General features: G+C 47.3%; 1 protein-coding gene across 1 annotated transcript in view; it reads left to right on the top strand.

Annotated features, from left to right (window-relative positions):
* The window catches only part of LOC123745535 (hemocytin), a 316051-nt gene that overhangs the window by 19410 nt on the left and 277930 nt on the right, over window positions 1–18711 (top strand). Inside the window, exons 3-7 of the mRNA XM_045726144.2 lie at window positions 5424–6305; window positions 6741–6877; window positions 16560–16745; window positions 16942–17113; window positions 17260–17390. Coding sequence (XP_045582100.2) covers window positions 5424–6305; window positions 6741–6877; window positions 16560–16745; window positions 16942–17113; window positions 17260–17390 — 1508 coding nt within the window. The remainder of the gene's footprint in view (window positions 1–5423; window positions 6306–6740; window positions 6878–16559; window positions 16746–16941; window positions 17114–17259; window positions 17391–18711) is intronic.

The following is an 18711-nucleotide window of genomic DNA, read 5'->3' as shown; positions in this document are numbered from 1 at the left end:
TATAGAATATTAGGTAGTGAAGTGTATTGTGAAGGTGTGCAAAGCTTCACACAATTCCACAGTGAAGGGTTTATATTGTAAGTATTAATTAGGATACAGCAGGCTTATATATGTATTACGTATTAATTACTTATTCTTGTTAATTTATTACTTTAATTTAATTAATTAATTTCCTGCTCTATCCCACTTGTTATTCAATAGACTTAACAGCTCAGTTGTTTAGTAGATCCGTAATCCAGCATGTGGAGTGACCACATGTTAGTGTAGTGACCACATGTTGGTGTGTAGTGACCACATGTTGGTGTGTAGTGACCACATGTTAGTGTAGTGACCACATGTTAGTGTGGAGTGACCACATGTTGGTGTGTAGTGACCACATGTTAGTGTAGTGACCACATGTTGGTGTGTAGTGACCACATGTTAGTGTGTAGTGACCACATGTTAGTGTGGAGTGACCACATGTTAGTGTAGTGACCACATGTTGGTGTGGAGTGACCACATGTTAGTGTAGTGACCACATGTTAGTGTGTAGTGACCACATGTTAGTGTAGTGACCACATGTTAGTGTGTAGTGACCACATGTTAGTGTAGTGACCACATGTTAGTGTGTAGTGACCACATGTTAGTGTAGTGACCACATGTTGGTGTGTAGTGACCACATGTTAGTGTAGTGACCACATGTTGGTGTGTAGTGACCTCATGTTAGTGTGTAGTGACCACATGTTAGTGTGTAGTGACCACATGTTAGTATGTAGTGACCACATGTTAGTGTAGTGACCACATGTTGGTGTGTAGTGACCTCATGTTAGTGTGTAGTGACCACATGTTAGTGTGTAGTGACCACATGTTAGTGTAGAGTGACCACATGTTAGTGTGGAGTGACCACATGTTAGTGTAGTGACCACATGTTAGTGTGTAGTGACCACATGATAGTGTGTAGTGACCACATGATAGTGTGTAGTGACCACATGTTAGTGTGTAGTGACCACATGTTAGTGTAGTGACCACATGTTGGTGTGTAGTGACCACATGTTAGTGTAGTGACCACATGTTGGTGTGTAGTGACCACATGTTAGTGCGTAGTGACCACATGTTGGTGTGTAGTGACCTCATGTTAGTGTGTAGTGACCACATGTTAGTGTGTAGTGACCACATGTTAGTGTGTAGTGACCACATGTTAGTGTAGTGACCACATGTTGGTGTGTAGTGACCACATGTTAGTGTAGTGACCACATGTTAGTGTAGTGACCACATGTTAGTGTGTAGTGACCACATGTTAGTGTGTAGTGACCACATGTTAGTGTGGAGTGACCACATGTTAGTGTAGTGACCACATGTTAGTGTGTAGTGACCACATGATAGTGTGTAGTGACCACATGATAGTGTGTAGTGACCACATGTTAGTGTGTAGTGACCACATGTTAGTGTGTAGTGACCACATGTTAGTGTGGAGTGACCACATGTTAGTGTGGAGTGACCACATGTTAGTGTAGTGACCACATGTTAGTGTGGAGTGACCACATGTTAGTGTAGTGACCACATGTTAGTGTAGTGACCACATGATAGTGTGGAGTGACCACATGTTAGTGTAGTGACCACATGTTAGTGTGGAGTGACCACATGTTAGTGTAGTGACCACATGTTAGTGTAGTGACCACATGTTAGTGTGTAGTGACCACATGTTAGTGTAGTGACCACATGTTAGTGTGGAGTGACCACATGTTAGTGTAGTGACCACATGTTAGTGTAGAGTGACCACATGTTAGTGTAGTGACCACATGTTAGTGTGGAGTGACCACATGTTAGTGTGGAGTGACCACATGTTAGTGTGGAGTGACCACATGTTAGTGTAGTGACCACATGTTAGTGTGGAGTGACCACATGTTAGTGTAGAGTGACCACATGTTAGTGTAGAGTGACCACATGTTAGTGTGTAGTGACCACATGTTAGTGTGGAGTGACCACATGTTAGTGTAGAGTGACCACATGTTAGTGTAGTGTGACCACATGTTAGTGTGTAGTGACCACATGTTAGTGTGGAGTGACCACATGTTAGTGTAGAGTGACCACATGTTAGTGTGTAGTGACCACATGTTAGTGTGTAGTGACCACATGTTAGTGTAGAGTGACCACATGTTAGTGTAGTGTGACCACATGTTAGTGTGGAGTGACCACATGTTAGTGTGGAGTGACCACATGTTAGTGTGGAGTGACCACATGTTAGTGTGTAGTGACCACATGTTAGTGTGTAGTGACCACATGTTAGTGTGGAGTGACCACATGTTAGTGTGTAGTGACCACATGTTAGTGTGTAGTGACCACATGTTAGTGTGTAGTGACCACATGTTAGTGTAGAGTGACCACATGTTAGTGTAGTGTGACCACATGTTAGTGTGTAGTGACCACATGTTAGTGTGGAGTGACCACATGTTAGTGTAGAGTGACCACATGTTAGTGTGTAGTGACCACATGTTAGTGTGTAGTGACCACATGTTAGTGTAGAGTGACCACATGTTAGTGTAGTGTGACCATGTTACGGCCCTCTCGGGACGCAACGGGGTTCTTACTCTGATGTAGTTAGAGGAAGATATATATCCGGCCCCAAGCCAGTAGAGGCTATCAAGGGATGCGATCCGTGACGCAAGTAACTTAAAGGGAGTAGGGAAAGAAAGGTAAGAACTTAATATAATATAATGTCCACCATCACCATTTAAATATATAAAAGTAAAACGTACACAAGGGGGAGGGGTATTAACACTTTACAAAGGGGATCAACACTGTAGTCTTCAGCTGGAGACTATGGATCCTTGAAGCTAGGTGCTGAGTCCGCGGTGCTTTCTTCGTGGCCTCAAGACGTGTCCTCTGGCAACGCCGAGTCTACCCTGGCCACAGGTCAGCCACAACACAGGTCCACTGGGGGCACCGTCGTGGAGGCCGTCAACCACACGTCCAGCAGGTCTGCTGGCAGGTACTGAGCCACCAAGGCTGGTACGGCCACTCCACGAACGATAAAAGGGGTACGCCCTAGACAGGAGTCTCGTGTGATATCACCAATCACCCTCCTGTCCTCAATACCCCAGTGGATTATCGTCTCCAACCGTCGGCCCCGGGTAAATCCTTTAACTGCCACTCCAATGGCAGGCTAACACACCACAGTGTTCTTCCGGGGGGACGACGTCACGACAGCTGCAGCAAACTTCACTGTATGGAGACTGGCTGCCTCGGGTAGACTGACTTCACCTTCAACACAGTGGTCCCAGGTCGGCTCTGTAAGCAGACACGTCATCAATAACTGGGACACTAATACACCACACTCACAGGCTCAGATACAAACGCCCGACATATCCACTCCCTAGATGGCGCTGTCGTCGGAGCACCACCTCACCAGAGGTCAGGAGCGGCGGTGTTGAGCGCTGAACCAGACTGGAAACTGGTCCTCGAGGCCAGTACACGCTGTCCTCACTAGGTGTCGTCGTTCGTTTGGCGGGGGTTTCGGGAGCTGACCCACAGATGGCGTGTTTGTCACTGCTCCAGGCACGGACGCTGGATCCGGGTTCGTAACAGACCACATGTTAGTGTGGAGTGACCACATGTTAGTGTGGAGTGACCACATGTTAGTGTGGAGTGACCACATGTTAGTGTGTAGTGACCACATGTTAGTGTGTAGTGACCACATGTTAGTGTGGAGTGACCACATGTTAGTGTGTAGTGACCACATGTTAGTGTGTAGTGACCACATGTTAGTGTGTAGTGACCACATGTTAGTGTAGTGTGACCACATGTTAGTGTAGTGACCACATGTTAGTGTGGAGTGACCACATGTTAGTGTAGTGTGACCACATGTTAGTGTGTAGTGACCACATGTTAGTGTGTAGTGACCACATGTTAGTGTGGAGTGACCACATGTTAGTGTGTAGTGACCACATGTTAGTGTGTAGTGACCACATGTTAGTGTGTAGTGACCACATGTTAGTGTAGTGTGACCACATGTTAGTGTAGTGACCACATGTTAGTGTAGAGTGACCACATGTTAGTGTAGAGTGACCACATGTTAGTGTAGTGTGACCACATGATAGTGTAGTGTGACCACATGTTAGTGTAGAGTGACCACATGTTAGTGTAGTGACCACATGTTAGTGTAGTGACCACATGTTAGTGTAGTGACCACATGTTAGTGTAGAGTGACCACATGTTAGTGTAGTGACCACATGTTAGTGTAGTGACCACATGTTAGTGTAGAGTGACCACATGTTAGTGTGGAGTGACCACATGTTAGTGTAGTGTGACCACATGTTAGTGTGTAGTGACCACATGTTAGTGTAGTGACCACATGTTAGTGTGGAGTGACCACATGTTAGTGTAGTGTGACCACATGTTAGTGTGTAGTGACCACATGTTAGTGTGTAGTGACCACATGTTAGTGTGGAGTGACCACATGTTAGTGTAGTGTGACCACATGTTAGTGTGGAGTGACCACATGTTAGTGTAGTGTGACCACATGTTAGTGTGGAGTGACCACATGTTAGTGTAGTGTGACCACATGTTAGTGTGTAGTGACCACATGTTAGTGTAGAGTGACCACATGTTAGTGTGGAGTGACCACATGTTAGTGTGGAGTGACCACATGTTAGTGTGGAGTGACCACATGTTAGTGTAGTGTGACCACATGTTAGTGTGTAGTGACCACATGTTAGTGTGTAGTGACCACATGTTAGTGTGTAGTGACCACATGTTAGTGTGTAGTGACCACATGTTAGTGTGTAGTGACCACATGTTAGTGTGGAGTGACCACATGTTAGTGTGGTCAACTATCCATCAACTATCCTGTAACCCAAGGCGATACGTGTGCCAGGAGTCATAACATCCCGGACAGTTGAATATTGATGCCAAACGACAGTATCATAATCTAAAATCGCGAAACAGAACGAGATCCGGCGGTTCCCAGGCGGGGGGGGGGGGATGTCTAGACGTCCGCTCGTCGTCAAGGTTGAGCTATGAGTCCTCAGATAGCATGTATGATGCCTAGGAAGGTTAGGTTAGGTTTGGTTTGCAACATCAGTACGCAAATGTTTTCCGTTTGTACAAATTCAATGGTACCAATTTCTACTTTCTAACTGAGATTTACTTCAATATTTCTACGATAGTGCTCAGTTACTATAAGTACTTTCTAAACAAGAGGATGGGCTACTGTCCAACACAACCTCTCCCTCCACCATTTTGTGGTCTAGTTACTGAGGACGTCCTTTCACTTCCGCCCCTTAATACTAGATGTCCAGTCTAGTATTAAGGACTGGACATCTAGTATTAATACTAGATGTCACTGTATAATCTCTGAATTTTCCCATTTAACAATACTCTACTTGTAGGTCATATAAAAAGAGTAAATTATTTTTATTATTGATATATTTATTTCTCTCCCATAGGCCATCACAATTCCCAAACTTCGGAGGATTCCCGGCAGCGTCTTCCACGGGATCGTTCAGGTCTCCACAATCGTTAAAATCAAGAAAAGGAGGCTCCAGGACCTTCGGTGGCCCAAGAGGTTTTCCAGGTTTTGGAGGAGGCCCTGATTCTTTCTTGGAAGCGGCTACCACGGAGAGGAGCGAGACTGACGAGGAGATTCAGGCCTTTCAGTTCAGCGGGAGTGCGGGCTTCGAGAGCACAAGGCCAGGGTCCCCAGGAAGCCGTAAGGGTGGAGCCGGCAGGGGCGCCACTAAAGTGGGAGGCGCCAAATCTCCCTCAGGGTCCTCATCATTCGGGTTCCCGGAAGCCTCACCCGGTTTAGGAGGTCGAGATTCTCCTCCATTTCCAACATTCAGTGGATCAGCCGGTCTAGATTTCCCTGGACTAACAGGTCAAGAGTTTAATGCCGCAGGAGATTTGATTTTCGGGAGATCACCACAAGGCCTAGGGTTAAGTGCCCCAGGAGCTCCGACGTTCGGTGGGTCCGCCGTTCCTGATTTCAATTTTGGCGCTAATAATGCCTTCTTTTCTGGTGCCGAAGTCCCTCCACAGGTCAGGCCTGGTACTGGAAGTACCGCAAACACCTTCACAAACTTCATGTCATCATTCCAAGGCTCTGGCACTAATCCGTTCGCTTCATCACCAATTCAGTTTCCCTCTTCAAGAGGCCAATTCCCAGGCCCAGCAAGCAGCATCTTCCCACAGCCAGGAGAAGAAACGTCAGTGCAGTTTCCGCCAAGCCCTAATTTTGTCATTCCTGAGACGTCTGCGAGCTTCCCGTATCCAATAGACGAGCATATAGCCAATTTACTTCTACGAGAAATAGAAACTACCACCACAAAGTAAGTGAACAGTCTAAAATATATATATATATATATATATATATATATATATATATATATATATATATATATATATATATATATATATATATATATATATATATATATATATATATATATATATATATACATACATATATCTTCCCTACATGCAGGAATGGCTTCACTGTCGTTATAGAAAGCTTTCTTAACTTTGTCATGTTTCTCAGCTGCTAAAGTTCAATACGAATTAATTACTATATTTGTATAATATGTACAAAGATATGTATCGCTGGCAGTCCCCGCCATGTGTGAAATATTTAACACATTCTGCACCACATACAAGTTTGTCCATAATATCGTTAACACCTTCCCCTCATTAACACCCTCCCCCCTCGTTAACACCCCACATAACACCTATGTTGTATACCTCACATAACATCGCCACATTTCCAGGCCGCCTAACCGAGTGATCTCAGAGGAGGACCGGAAGAAAGTGTTCAGCGGAGGCCTGGAATTTACAGACGAGGCCGAGTTCGCCAGACTGACGGTTCCCAAAGGCGGCGTGAAGAAGTCCCCAGAGACCAAGAAAGGTGAGTCTCGCGCCGGCTCATCTATATGAACCGTAGTGGTGCTCCAGGAGGTGGAGGCGGGTGACAGTGGCGCTCCAGGAGGTGGAGGTGGGTGACAGTGGTGCTCCAGGAGGTGGAGGTGGGTGACAGTGGTGCTCCAGGAGGTGGAGGTGGGTGACAGTGGCGCTCCAGGAGGTGGAGGTGGGTGACAGTGGCGCTCCAGGAGGTGGAGGTGGGTGACAGTGGCGCTCCAGGAGGTGGAGGTGGGTGACAGTGGCGCTCCAGGAGGTGGAGGTGGGTGACAGTGGCGCTCCAGGAGGTGGAGGTGGGTGACAGTGGCGCTCCAGGAGGTGGAGGTGGGTGACAGTGGCGCTCCAGGAGGTGGAGGTGGGTGACAGTGGCGCTCCAGGAGGTGGAGGTGGGTGACAGTGGTGCTCGAGGCCTTTAGCTCTGATGTCCAAAGGGTTTGGACAGTATGGGGGAGGTAGAAGGATGGGGAGTGCTCAAGGCCGTGTTGTGGAAGACATTCCAACCAAATCTATACCATAGTGTAATGCCTCACGTCCCTTGACATGATGTCTGAGGCATGTTGAACCCTGACGTAACACCTCACGCTCCGTGATGCAGTTATAATGGTTCACTCACGGTGGACCAGCCATAATGGTTCACTCATGGTGGACCAGCCATAATGATTCACTCACGGTGGACCAGCCATAATGGTTCACTCACGGTGGACCAGCCATAATGGTTCACTCACGGTGGACCAGCCATAATGGTTCACTCACGGTGGACCAGCCATTATGGTTCACTCACGGTGGACCAGCCATAATGGTTCACTCACGGTGGACCAGCCATTATGGTTCACTCACGGTGGATCAGCCATTATGGTTCACTCACGGTGGACCAGCCATAATGGTTCACTCACGGTGGACCAGCCATAATGGTTCACTCACGGTGGACCAGCCATAATGGTTCACTCACGGTGGACCAGCCATAATGGTTCACTCACGGTGGACCAGCCATAATGGTTCACTTACGGTGGACCAGCCATAATGGTTCACTCACGGTGGACCAGGCATTATGGTTCACTCACGGTGGATCAGCCATTATGGTTCACTCACGGTGGACCAGCCATAATGGTTCACTCACGGTGGATCAGCCATTATGGTTCACTCACGGTGGACCAGCCATAATGGTTCACTCACGGTGGACCAGCCATTATGGTTCACTCACGGTAGACCAGCCATTATGGTTCACTCACGGTGGATCAGCCATTATGGTTCACTCACGGTGGATCAGCCATAATGGTTCACTCACGGTGAACCAGCCATAATGGTTCACTCACGGTGGACCAGCCATAATGGTTCACTCACGGTGGACCAGTCATAATGGTTCACTCACGGTGGACCAGTCATAATGGTTCACTCACGGTGGACCAGCCATAATGGTTCACTCACGGTGGACCAGCCATTATGGTTCACTCACGGTGGATCAGCCATTATGGTTCACTCACGGTGGATCAGCCATAATGGTTCACTCACGGTGGACCAGCCATAATGGCTCACTCACGGTGGATCAGCCATAATGGTTCACTCACGGTGGACCAGTCATAATGGTTCACTCACGGTGGACCAGCCATAATGGTTCACTCACGGTGGATCAGCCATAATGGTTCACTCACGGTGGATCAGCCATTATGGTTCACTCACGGTGGACCAGCCATAATGGTTCACTCACGGTGGACCAGCCATTATGGTTCACTCACGGTGGATCAGCCATTATGGTTCACTCACGGTGGATCAGCCATAATGGTTCACTCACGGTGGACCAGCCATAATGGCTCACTCACGGTGGATCAGCCATAATGGTTCGCTCACGGTGGACCAGCCATAATGGTTCGCTCACGGTGGACCAGCCATAATGGTTCACTCACGGTGGACCAGTCATAATGGTTCACTCACGGTGGACCAGCCATAATGGTTCACTCACGGTGGATCAGCCATAATGGTTCACTCACGGTGGATCAGCCATAATGGTTCACTCACGGTGGATCAGCCATAATGGTTCACTCACGGTGGACCAGCCATAATGGTTCGCTCACGGTGGACCAGCCATAATGGTTCACTCACGGTGGACCAGTCATAATGGTTCACTCACGGTGGACCAGCCATAATGGTTCACTCACGGTGGATCAGCCATAATGGTTCACTCACGGTGGATCAGCCATAATGGTTCACTCACGGTGGATCAGCCATAATGGTTCACTCACGGTGGACCAGCCATAATGGTTCACTCACGGTGGATCAGCCATAATGGTTCACTCACGGTGGACCAGCCATAATGGTTCGCTCACGGTGGACCAGCCATAATGGTTCACTCACGGTGGACCAGTCATAATGGTTCACTCACGGTGGACCAGCCATAATGGTTCACTCACGGTGGATCAGCCATAATGGTTCACTCACGGTGGATCAGCCATAATGGTTCACTCACGGTGGATCAGCCATAATGGTTCACTCACGGTGGACCAGCCATAATGGTTCACTCACGGTGGATCAGCCATAATGGTTCACTCATGGTGGACCAGCCATAATGGTTCACTCATGGTGGATCAGCCATAATGGTTCACTCATGGTGGACCAGCCATAATGGTTCACTCACGGTGGACCAGCCATAATGGTTCACTCACGGTGGATCAGCCATAATGGTTCACTCACGGTGGACCAGCCATAATGGTTCACTCACGGTGGACCAGCCATAATGGTTCACTCACGGTGGACCAGCCATTATGGTTCACTCACGGTGGACCAGCCATAATGGTTCACTCACGGTGGACCAGCCATAATGGTTCACTCACGGTGGACCAGTCATAATGGTTCACTCACGGTGGACCAGCCATAATGGTTCACTCACGGTGGATCAGCCATAATGGTTCACTCACGGTGGATCAGCCATAATGGTTCACTCACGGTGGACCAGCCATAATGGTTCACTCACGGTGGATCAGCCATAATGGTTCACTCACGGTGGATCAGCCATAATGGTTCACTCACGGTGGATCAGCCATAATGGTTCACTCACGGTGGATCAGCCATAATGGTTCACTCACGGTGGACCAGCCATAATGGTTCACTCACGGTGGATCAGCCATAATGGTTCACTCACGGTGGATCAGCCATAATGGTTCACTCACGGTGGACCAGCCATAATGGTTCACTCACGGTGGATCAGCCATAATGGTTCACTCACGGTGGATCAGCCATAATGGTTCACTCACGGTGGACCAGCCATAATGGTTCACTCACGGTGGACCAGCCATAATGGTTCACTCACGGTGGACCAGCCATAATGGTTCACTCACGGTGGACCAGCCATAATGGTTCACTCACGGTGGACCAGCCATAATGGTTCACTCACGGTGGACCAGCCATAATGGTTCACTCACGGTGGACCAGCCATAATGGTTCACTCACGGTGGACCAGCCATAATGGTTCACTCACGGTGGATCAGCCATAATGGTTCACTCACGGTGGACCAGCCATAATGGTTCACTCATGGTGGACCAGCCATAATGGTTCACTCACGGTGGACCAGCCATAATGGTTCACTCACGGTGGACCAGCCATAATGGTTCACTCACGGTGGACCAGCCATAATGGTTCACTCACGGTGGACCAGCCATAATGGTTCACTCACGGTGGACCAGCCATAATGGCTCACTCACGGTGGACCAGCCATAATGGCTCACTCACGGTGGACCAGCCATAATGGTTCACTCACGGTGGACCAGCCATAATGGTTCACTCACGGTGGACCAGCCATAATGGTTCACTCACGGTGGACCAGCCATAATGGTTCACTCACGGTGGACCTGCCATAATGGTTCACTCACGGTGGACCAGCCATAATGGCTCACTCACGGTGGACCAGCCATAATGGCTCACTCACGGTGGACCAGCCATAATGGTTCACTCACGGTGGACCAGCCATAATGGTTCACTCACGGTGGACCAGCCATAATGGTTCACTCATGGTGGACCAGCCATAATGGTTCACTCATGGTGGACCAGCCATAATGGTTCACTCACGGTGGACCAGCCATAATGGTTCACTCACGGTGGACCAGCCATAATGGTTCACTCACGGTGGACCAGCCATAATGGTTCACTCATGGTGGACCAGCCATAATGGTTCACTCACGGTGGACCAGCCATAATGGTTCACTCACGGTGGACCAGCCATAATGGTTCACTCATGGTGGACCAGCCATAATGGTTCACTCACGGTGGACCAGCCATAATGGTTCACTCACGGTGGACCAGCCATAATGGTTCACTCACGGTGGACCAGCCATAATGGTTCACTCACGGTGGACCAGCCATAATGGTTCACTCATGGTGGACCAGCCATAATGGTTCACTCACGGTGGACCAGCCATAATGGTTCACTCACGGTGGACCAGCCATAATGGTTCACTCACGGTGGACCAGCCATAATGGTTCACTCACGGTGGACCAGCCATAATGGTTCACTCACGGTGGACCAGCCATAATGGTTCACTCATGGTGGACCAGCCATAATGGTTCACTCACGGTGGACCAGCCATAATGGTTCACTCACGGTGGACCAGCCATAATGGTTCACTCACGGTGGACCAGCCATAATGGTTCACTCACGGTGGACCAGCCATAATGGTTCACTCATGGTGGACCAGCCATAATGGTTCACTCACGGTGGACCAGCCATAATGGTTCACTCACGGTGGACCAGCCATAATGGTTCACTCACGGTGGACCAGCCATAATGGTTCACTCACGGTGGACCAGCCATAATGGTTCACTCACGGTGGACCAGCCATAATGGTTCACTCACGGTGGACCAGCCATAATGGTTCACTCACGGTGGACCAGCCATAATGGTTCACTCATGGTGGACCAGCCATAATGGTTCACTCACGGTGGACCAGCCATAATGGTTCACTCACGGTGGACCAGCCATAATGGTTCACTCACGGTGGACCAGCCATAATGGTTCACTCATGGTGGACCAGCCATAATGGTTCACTCACGGTGGACCAGCCATAATGGTTCACTCACGGTGGACCAGCCATAATGGTTCACTCACGGTGGACCAGCCATAATGGTTCACTCACGGTGGACCAGCCATAATGGTTCACTCACGGTGGACCAGCCATAATGGTTCACTCATGGTGGACCAGCCATAATGGTTCACTCATGGTGGACCAGCCATAATGGTTCACTCATGGTGGACCAGCCATAATGGTTCACTCACGGTGGATCAGCCATAATGGTTCACTCACGGTGGATCAGCCATAATGGTTCACTCACGGTGGACCAGCCATAATGGTTCACTCACGGTGGACCAGCCATAATGGTTCACTCACGGTGGACCAGCCATAATGGTTCACTCACGGTGGACCAGCCATAATGGTTCACTCACGGTGGACCAGCCATAATGGTTCACTCACGGTGGACCAGCCATAATGGTTCACTCACGGTGGACCAGCCATAATGGTTCACTCATGGTGGACCAGCCATAATGGTTCACTCACGGTGGACCAGCCATAATGGTTCACTCACGGTGGACCAGCCATAATGGTTCACTCACGGTGGACCAGCCATAATGGTTCACTCACGGTGGACCAGTCATTACGGTTGTAGAAAAACCTACCGGTGCTTTATTTGATTATTATATTAAGAGATTGGATTTATTACATCTACGTGTACTGTATTTTATAATTTGTCACCAGTAAACTTCCCTTCACACATTTGGTATAATAGGGCATGTATGGAAGCGAAGAAACTGAACAAAAGGGGGTGGAGGAACTTCCGGAATAACAGAACACCAGAAAGTAGAGAGAGATACCAGAGAACCAGGAATGAGTATGTCAGAGTGAGAAGAGAAGCAGAGAAAAGTTATGAAAATGATTATAGCAAACAAAGCCAAGACCGAACCAAAGCTACTCCACAGTCACATCAGAAGGAAAACAACAGTGAAAGAACAGGTATTGAAACTTAGAACAGACGAGGACAGGTATACAGAGAATGACAAATAGGTGTGTGAAGAACTCAACAAGAGGTTCCAGGAGATCTTCACAATAGAACAAGGTGAGGTCACTGTGCTAGGAGAAAGGGAGGTAAACCAGGCGGCCTTGGAAGGGTTCGAAATAACGAGAGAGGAGGTCGAGACACCTGCTGGATCTGGATGTTAGAAAGGCTGTTGGTCCAGACGGGATCTCGCCATGGGTACTGAAAGAGTGTACAGAGGGACTTTGCTTGCCACTCTCCATAGTGTATAGTAGGTCACTGGAGACGGGAGATCCACCAGAAATATGGAAGACATCGAATGTGGTCTCAATATACAGAAAGGGCGACAGGCAAGAGACACTGAACTACAGGCCAGTGTCCTTGACTTGTATACCATGCAAGGTGATGGAGAAGATCGTGAGAATAAACCTGGTAACACATCTGGAGAGAAGGGACTTCGTGACAAATCGCCAACATGGGTTCAGGGAGGGTAAATCTTGCCTGACTGGCTTAATAGAATTCTACGACCAGGTGACAAAGATTAAGCAAGAAAGAGAGGGCTGGGTGGACTGCATTTTCTTGGATTGTTGGAAAGCCTTTGACACAGTACCGCATAAGAGGCTGGTACATAAGCTGGAGAGACAGGCAGGTGTAGCTGGTAAGGTGCTCCAGTGGATAAGGGAGTACCTAAGCAATAGGAAGCAGAGAGTTACGGTGAGGGGGTGAGACCTCAGATTGGCGTGAAGTCACCAGTGGAGTCCCACAGGGCTCTGTACTCGGTCCTATCTTGTTTCTGATATATGTAAATGATCTCCCGGAGGGTATAGATTCATTTCTCTCAATGTTTGCGGACGATGCCAAAATTATGAGAAGGATTAAGACAGAGGAGGACTGCTTGAGGCTTCAAGAAGACCTAGACAAGCTGAAGGAATGGTCGAACAAATGGTTGTTAGAGTTTAACCCAACCAAATGTAATGTAATGAAGATACATATAGGTGTAGGGAGCAGGAGGCCAGATACAAGATATCATCTGGGAGAGGAAATTCTTCAGGAGTCAGAGAAGGAAAAAGACTTGGGGGTTGACATCACGCCAGACCTGTCTCCTGCAGCCCATATCAAGAGGATAACATCAGCGGCATATGCCAGGCTGGCCAACATAAGAACGGCATTCAGAAACTTGTGTAAGGAATCATTCAGAACTTTGTATACCACATATGTCAGACCAATCCTGGAGTATGCAGCCCCAGCATGGAGTCCATATCTAGTTAAGGATAAGACTAAACTGGAAAAGGTTCAAAGGTTTGCCACCAGACTAGTACCCGAGCTGAGAGGTATGAGCTACGAGGAGAGACTACGGGAATTAAACCTCACTTCGCTGGAAGACAGAAGAGTTAGGGGGGACATGATCACCACATTCAAGATTCTGAAGGGGATTGATAGGGTAGATAAAGACAGTCTATTTAACACAAGGGGAACACGCACAAGGGGACACAGGTGGAAACTGAGTGCCCAAATGAGCCACAGAGATATTAGAAAGAACTTTTTTAGTGTCAGAGTGGTTGACAAATAGAATACATTAGGAAGTGATGTGGTGGAGACTGACTCCATACACAGTTTCAAGTATAGATATGATAGAGCCCAATAGGCTCAGGAACCTGTAAACAGAGTGGTAGACGGTTGGAACAAGTTATGGGAGAAGGTGGTGGAGGCCAAGACCGTCAGTAGTTTCAAAGCGTTATATGACAAAGAGTGCTGGGAAGACGGGACACCACGAGCGTAGCTCTCATCCTGTAACTACACTTAGTTAATTACCAGTTGATTGACGGTTGAGAGGCGGGACCAAAGAGCCAGAGCTCAACCCCCGCAAGCACAATTAGGTGAGTACATTTGGGGTGATTTCACATTTTAATCTTATCGTAATTAAACAGTAGATATAATTTGAGTTGTAGATCACACAACAATATAAAGAACATTTAAATGGCCTCAGCTGAGTCAGTAGTGATGCATCACACTTCATTTACTCTTGGACACGTGAATTTTTAGTGTTTAAAGTCGTCTGGGTATTCCTGGTGTGGTCAGCTCACTATAGTATCATGTGGTCACAATTTACCTAAAGATACCGTACACTGTAATATCTGATGACTACATATATGTACACGTGTTACGCATCAACTTAAATTACTATAATAATGAGACTTACCCTTTGTATATAGTTTCCATGTCTTGTAACGATTAATCCTAGCTATAGAATAAAGAGCCAAATAATCTTAACTAATGAACCGAAATGGCACTTCCCTTACTTCTTGTAGTACGTCGTCCCGGCAGTAAATAGTGACTAAATGAAGTCACACTGATTGCTAGGACACGTTGGGAGTAAATTGAAGTTGTGGGAGGTCCGGGTCTTGGGGCAGGAGTTTCACCACAGCTCACAACATGGGCGGGCGCCTATCTCTTAGACACTGTTTACAAACACTGACTCCACGCGGCGACCAGCATGGTGGGCGCTCTGGCCCCTCCCACTTGCCTCCCTGCGGACGCCTATCCCCAATATTTATTAAGTTTATTCTCTAGATACGTTATTGAGATAAAGTGTGATTATAATATAATTAGATATGGAATTTAAAGATTATTAGTAGTACTTGCAGTACTAATAAATTCCTAGTAACAGATTTGTATTATCCATCACCAGAAGCCAATTGATGTTCCTATTGTTTATTTTTAATTAAGTCATTCTTCTGGAAGCTTCTAGATCACGTACGCATCTGTGGGCCCTTAGGGAGCACGTAAGGGCCTACGTGACCAAATGGTCAAGTAGGAACCAGATGTAGGATACAATATAATGAATCTGGTGTGATATATAGATATAGCGGGTAAAGTTTCCCACAATGGTTCACTCACGGTGAACCAGCCATTATGGTTCACTCACGGTGGACCAGCCATAATGGTTCACTTACGGTGGACCAGCCATAATGGTTCACTCACGGTGGACCAGCCATTATGGTTCACTCACGGTGGACCAGCCATAATGGTTCACTCACGAGGGACCAGCCATTATGGTTCACTCACGAGGGACCAGCCATTATGGTTCACTCACGAGGGACCAGCCATTATGGTTCACTCACGAGGGACCAGCCATAATGGTTCACTCACGAGGGACCAGCCATTATGGTTCACTCACGAGGGACCAGCCATAATGGTTCACTCACGAGGGAACAGCCATTATGGTTCACTCACGAGGGATCAGCCATTATGGTTCACTCACGAGGGACCAGCTATAATGGTTCACTCACGGTGGACCAGTCATAATGCTTCACTCACGGTGGACCAGTCATAATGGTTCACTCACGGTGGACCAGTCATAATGGTTCACTCACGGTGGACCAGTCATTATGGTTCACTCACGGTGGACCAGTCATTATGGTTCACTCACGTAGACCAGCCATAATGGTTCACTCACGGTGGACCAGCCATAATGGTTCACTCACGGTGGACCAGCCATAATGGTTCACTCACGGTGGACCAGCCATAATGGTTCACTCACGGTGGACCAGCCATAATTGTTCTCTGACGTTGAGCCAGTAATAACAGGTTAGTCACTTTAGGTCAGCCATCACGGTTCATGCTGAGTCAGATCTCTATCCCCACTTTTCAACAGGTTGCAACTCCAAGCCATCAGCTCCAGCGAACGGGCGGACGGACTGCTCGACGTACGCCGGGTGTCGGGCTGTGTGTAACCCTCGCTACCAGTTTCCAACGGGCGAGCGGCGCCTCTTCCTAACATGTAATGACGGCGAGTGGGAAGTTACCGGTGGCTCCTGGGGCACCCTTCCCAACTGTGAACGTGAGTGCTCACACTGTAGATATTTGAAGGAAAGGAAATTATGAGGAAAAAGACAAAGATGTTTTACTTTTGTCATTAGTAGAAGCAGATTGTTTCAATTCTTCTACTGCATGCACTATTTATGTTTCGTGTAGCACAGCCTAACACTCTCACCTGCCCATCCTCGGCTAACTCCGGTTCCTGCGTCTGTCCACAGCCATCTGTATTCCGCCATGCGAAAACAGCGGCATCTGTCTGGCGCCGGACGTGTGCCAGTGTCCGGACAACTGGGAAGGCAGCTCTTGTGAGATACCCAAGGCGCCGCCCCGCAAGGAATGCTCCACCAAGCCTCCAACTCCAACCAATTCCAGAATATTCTGCAGCAAGAAGTGAGTATCCTGGGTAAAATCATGAGGAAATGTGTAATGGGACACGTGTTGCTATGATAAATATTGACATGATATAAAAGGTAATGGCATGAATAAATTAGCGAAGGAGGAGGAGAGCTTCATTCCTAATAACTGTCAACCCACAGCGAGTGCATTGCCCGATGTCACGAAGGCTATCACTTCTCCGAGGGCACGAGTCGTCTCACCTTTGAGTGTGACAACGGTGTATGGGTCGTCCGCCAGTCTTCCTGGAGCGGCACAACGCCAGACTGTCAGCGTGAGTAGAGATTCTGGCGGTGACAGCTCCTCTGTCAGTCGTCAACCCTGTGACAGATGATGGCTCGCGTGTCAGCCGTCAGTCCTAGGTCAATAGTTAACTTAGTTGATTTAATTCAAAATACACCATTGCCATCCTGTGAGCGGTAGTGTAAATCTTAGAGGCGGGATACAGCAGCATGAGCCATAGTCAGTTTCTTAACGTATACATCGAAACTACATTTGCAGGTATATGTAACATAGCCTAGTCAGTTCATAAAATCCCAGTACACATACCCATAATGTGTGCTGCAGGTTGTATAGTGTCACAAAACGGGCTTAGTTATCAAACATTCGTTTACTGAAATTGTTCATCACAGCATTGATGAACAATTTATAGTTTGTTATTCGTGGTTTAGGCACTAAAATGATGTAGTCGTTTCCTTTATCATCAAGTTACAAGGGATCTTCTGTGCAGTACTGTAGTTGAACGTTGTAGTTCTGTGCAGTGCTGTACATAGATGAACCCTCGTGGGTTCAGTAGAACCCCAGGTGTAATCCTTTTGACTATATTGTGGCCTAGTTGTGTGTGGTGTGTGCTGGGGATATCCATCGCATAAGTTCGAATCCTCATCACTGCTCCTTCGGATTTCTCAATAATAATAATAATAATAGTAATAATTATAATAATAATTTTTATTTAGACAAATGTACATACATAAGATACAAGACGTATGTAGTATATATAGGTAAGGCAAGTACCATGCCTAAAGCCACTGATTCGCACAGCGTTTGATCATGATGTGGAAAAAAAATTAAAGCCCTAAAACCATCTTGGATCAAAAGCAAAAATGAACGTCAGTATAGAGATATAGCAAAATATTACATTACATGGTGTTGGCAGAAATTGCAACAGAAAAATAGATAGTAAATTTCACTAAATAAACAGAAGGAATAATTTATTTGTTATTTTTACACGGCAGGAATAAGCAGTTTTACAAGTTCATCAATTAATGTTCAATACCAGCAAAACGTAAGTTGACATTTAGGATGCTGATGGGTTACACAGCGTTACTATAAATACTTTCATTTTAGGAGGATGAACTGGAATATTCAGTTCTCGAGCGTGGGGGGGGGGGGGACAGCGACGAGAGAGTAGAGAACTAGGCTTTGTGTGGCTAAGAAGTTAGAATTACTTGGAAAACAATATCAGTGACAATTTTTTTGTTATACATTAGTAATTTTGTTGTTCTATAACAAAGAAATTTACTCCCATTATAATATAAACATATGTATAATTGACTTGATGATATACAGTATTATGAAGACACACTGATTTGTAA

Source organism: Procambarus clarkii, chromosome 71 (assembly GCF_040958095.1).
Source record: "Procambarus clarkii isolate CNS0578487 chromosome 71, FALCON_Pclarkii_2.0, whole genome shotgun sequence".
Classification (NCBI taxonomy): Eukaryota; Metazoa; Arthropoda; class Malacostraca; order Decapoda; family Cambaridae; genus Procambarus; species Procambarus clarkii.
The sequence above is the reverse complement of the archived record's forward strand: the minus strand, read 5'-3'. Positions and strand labels throughout refer to the sequence as shown.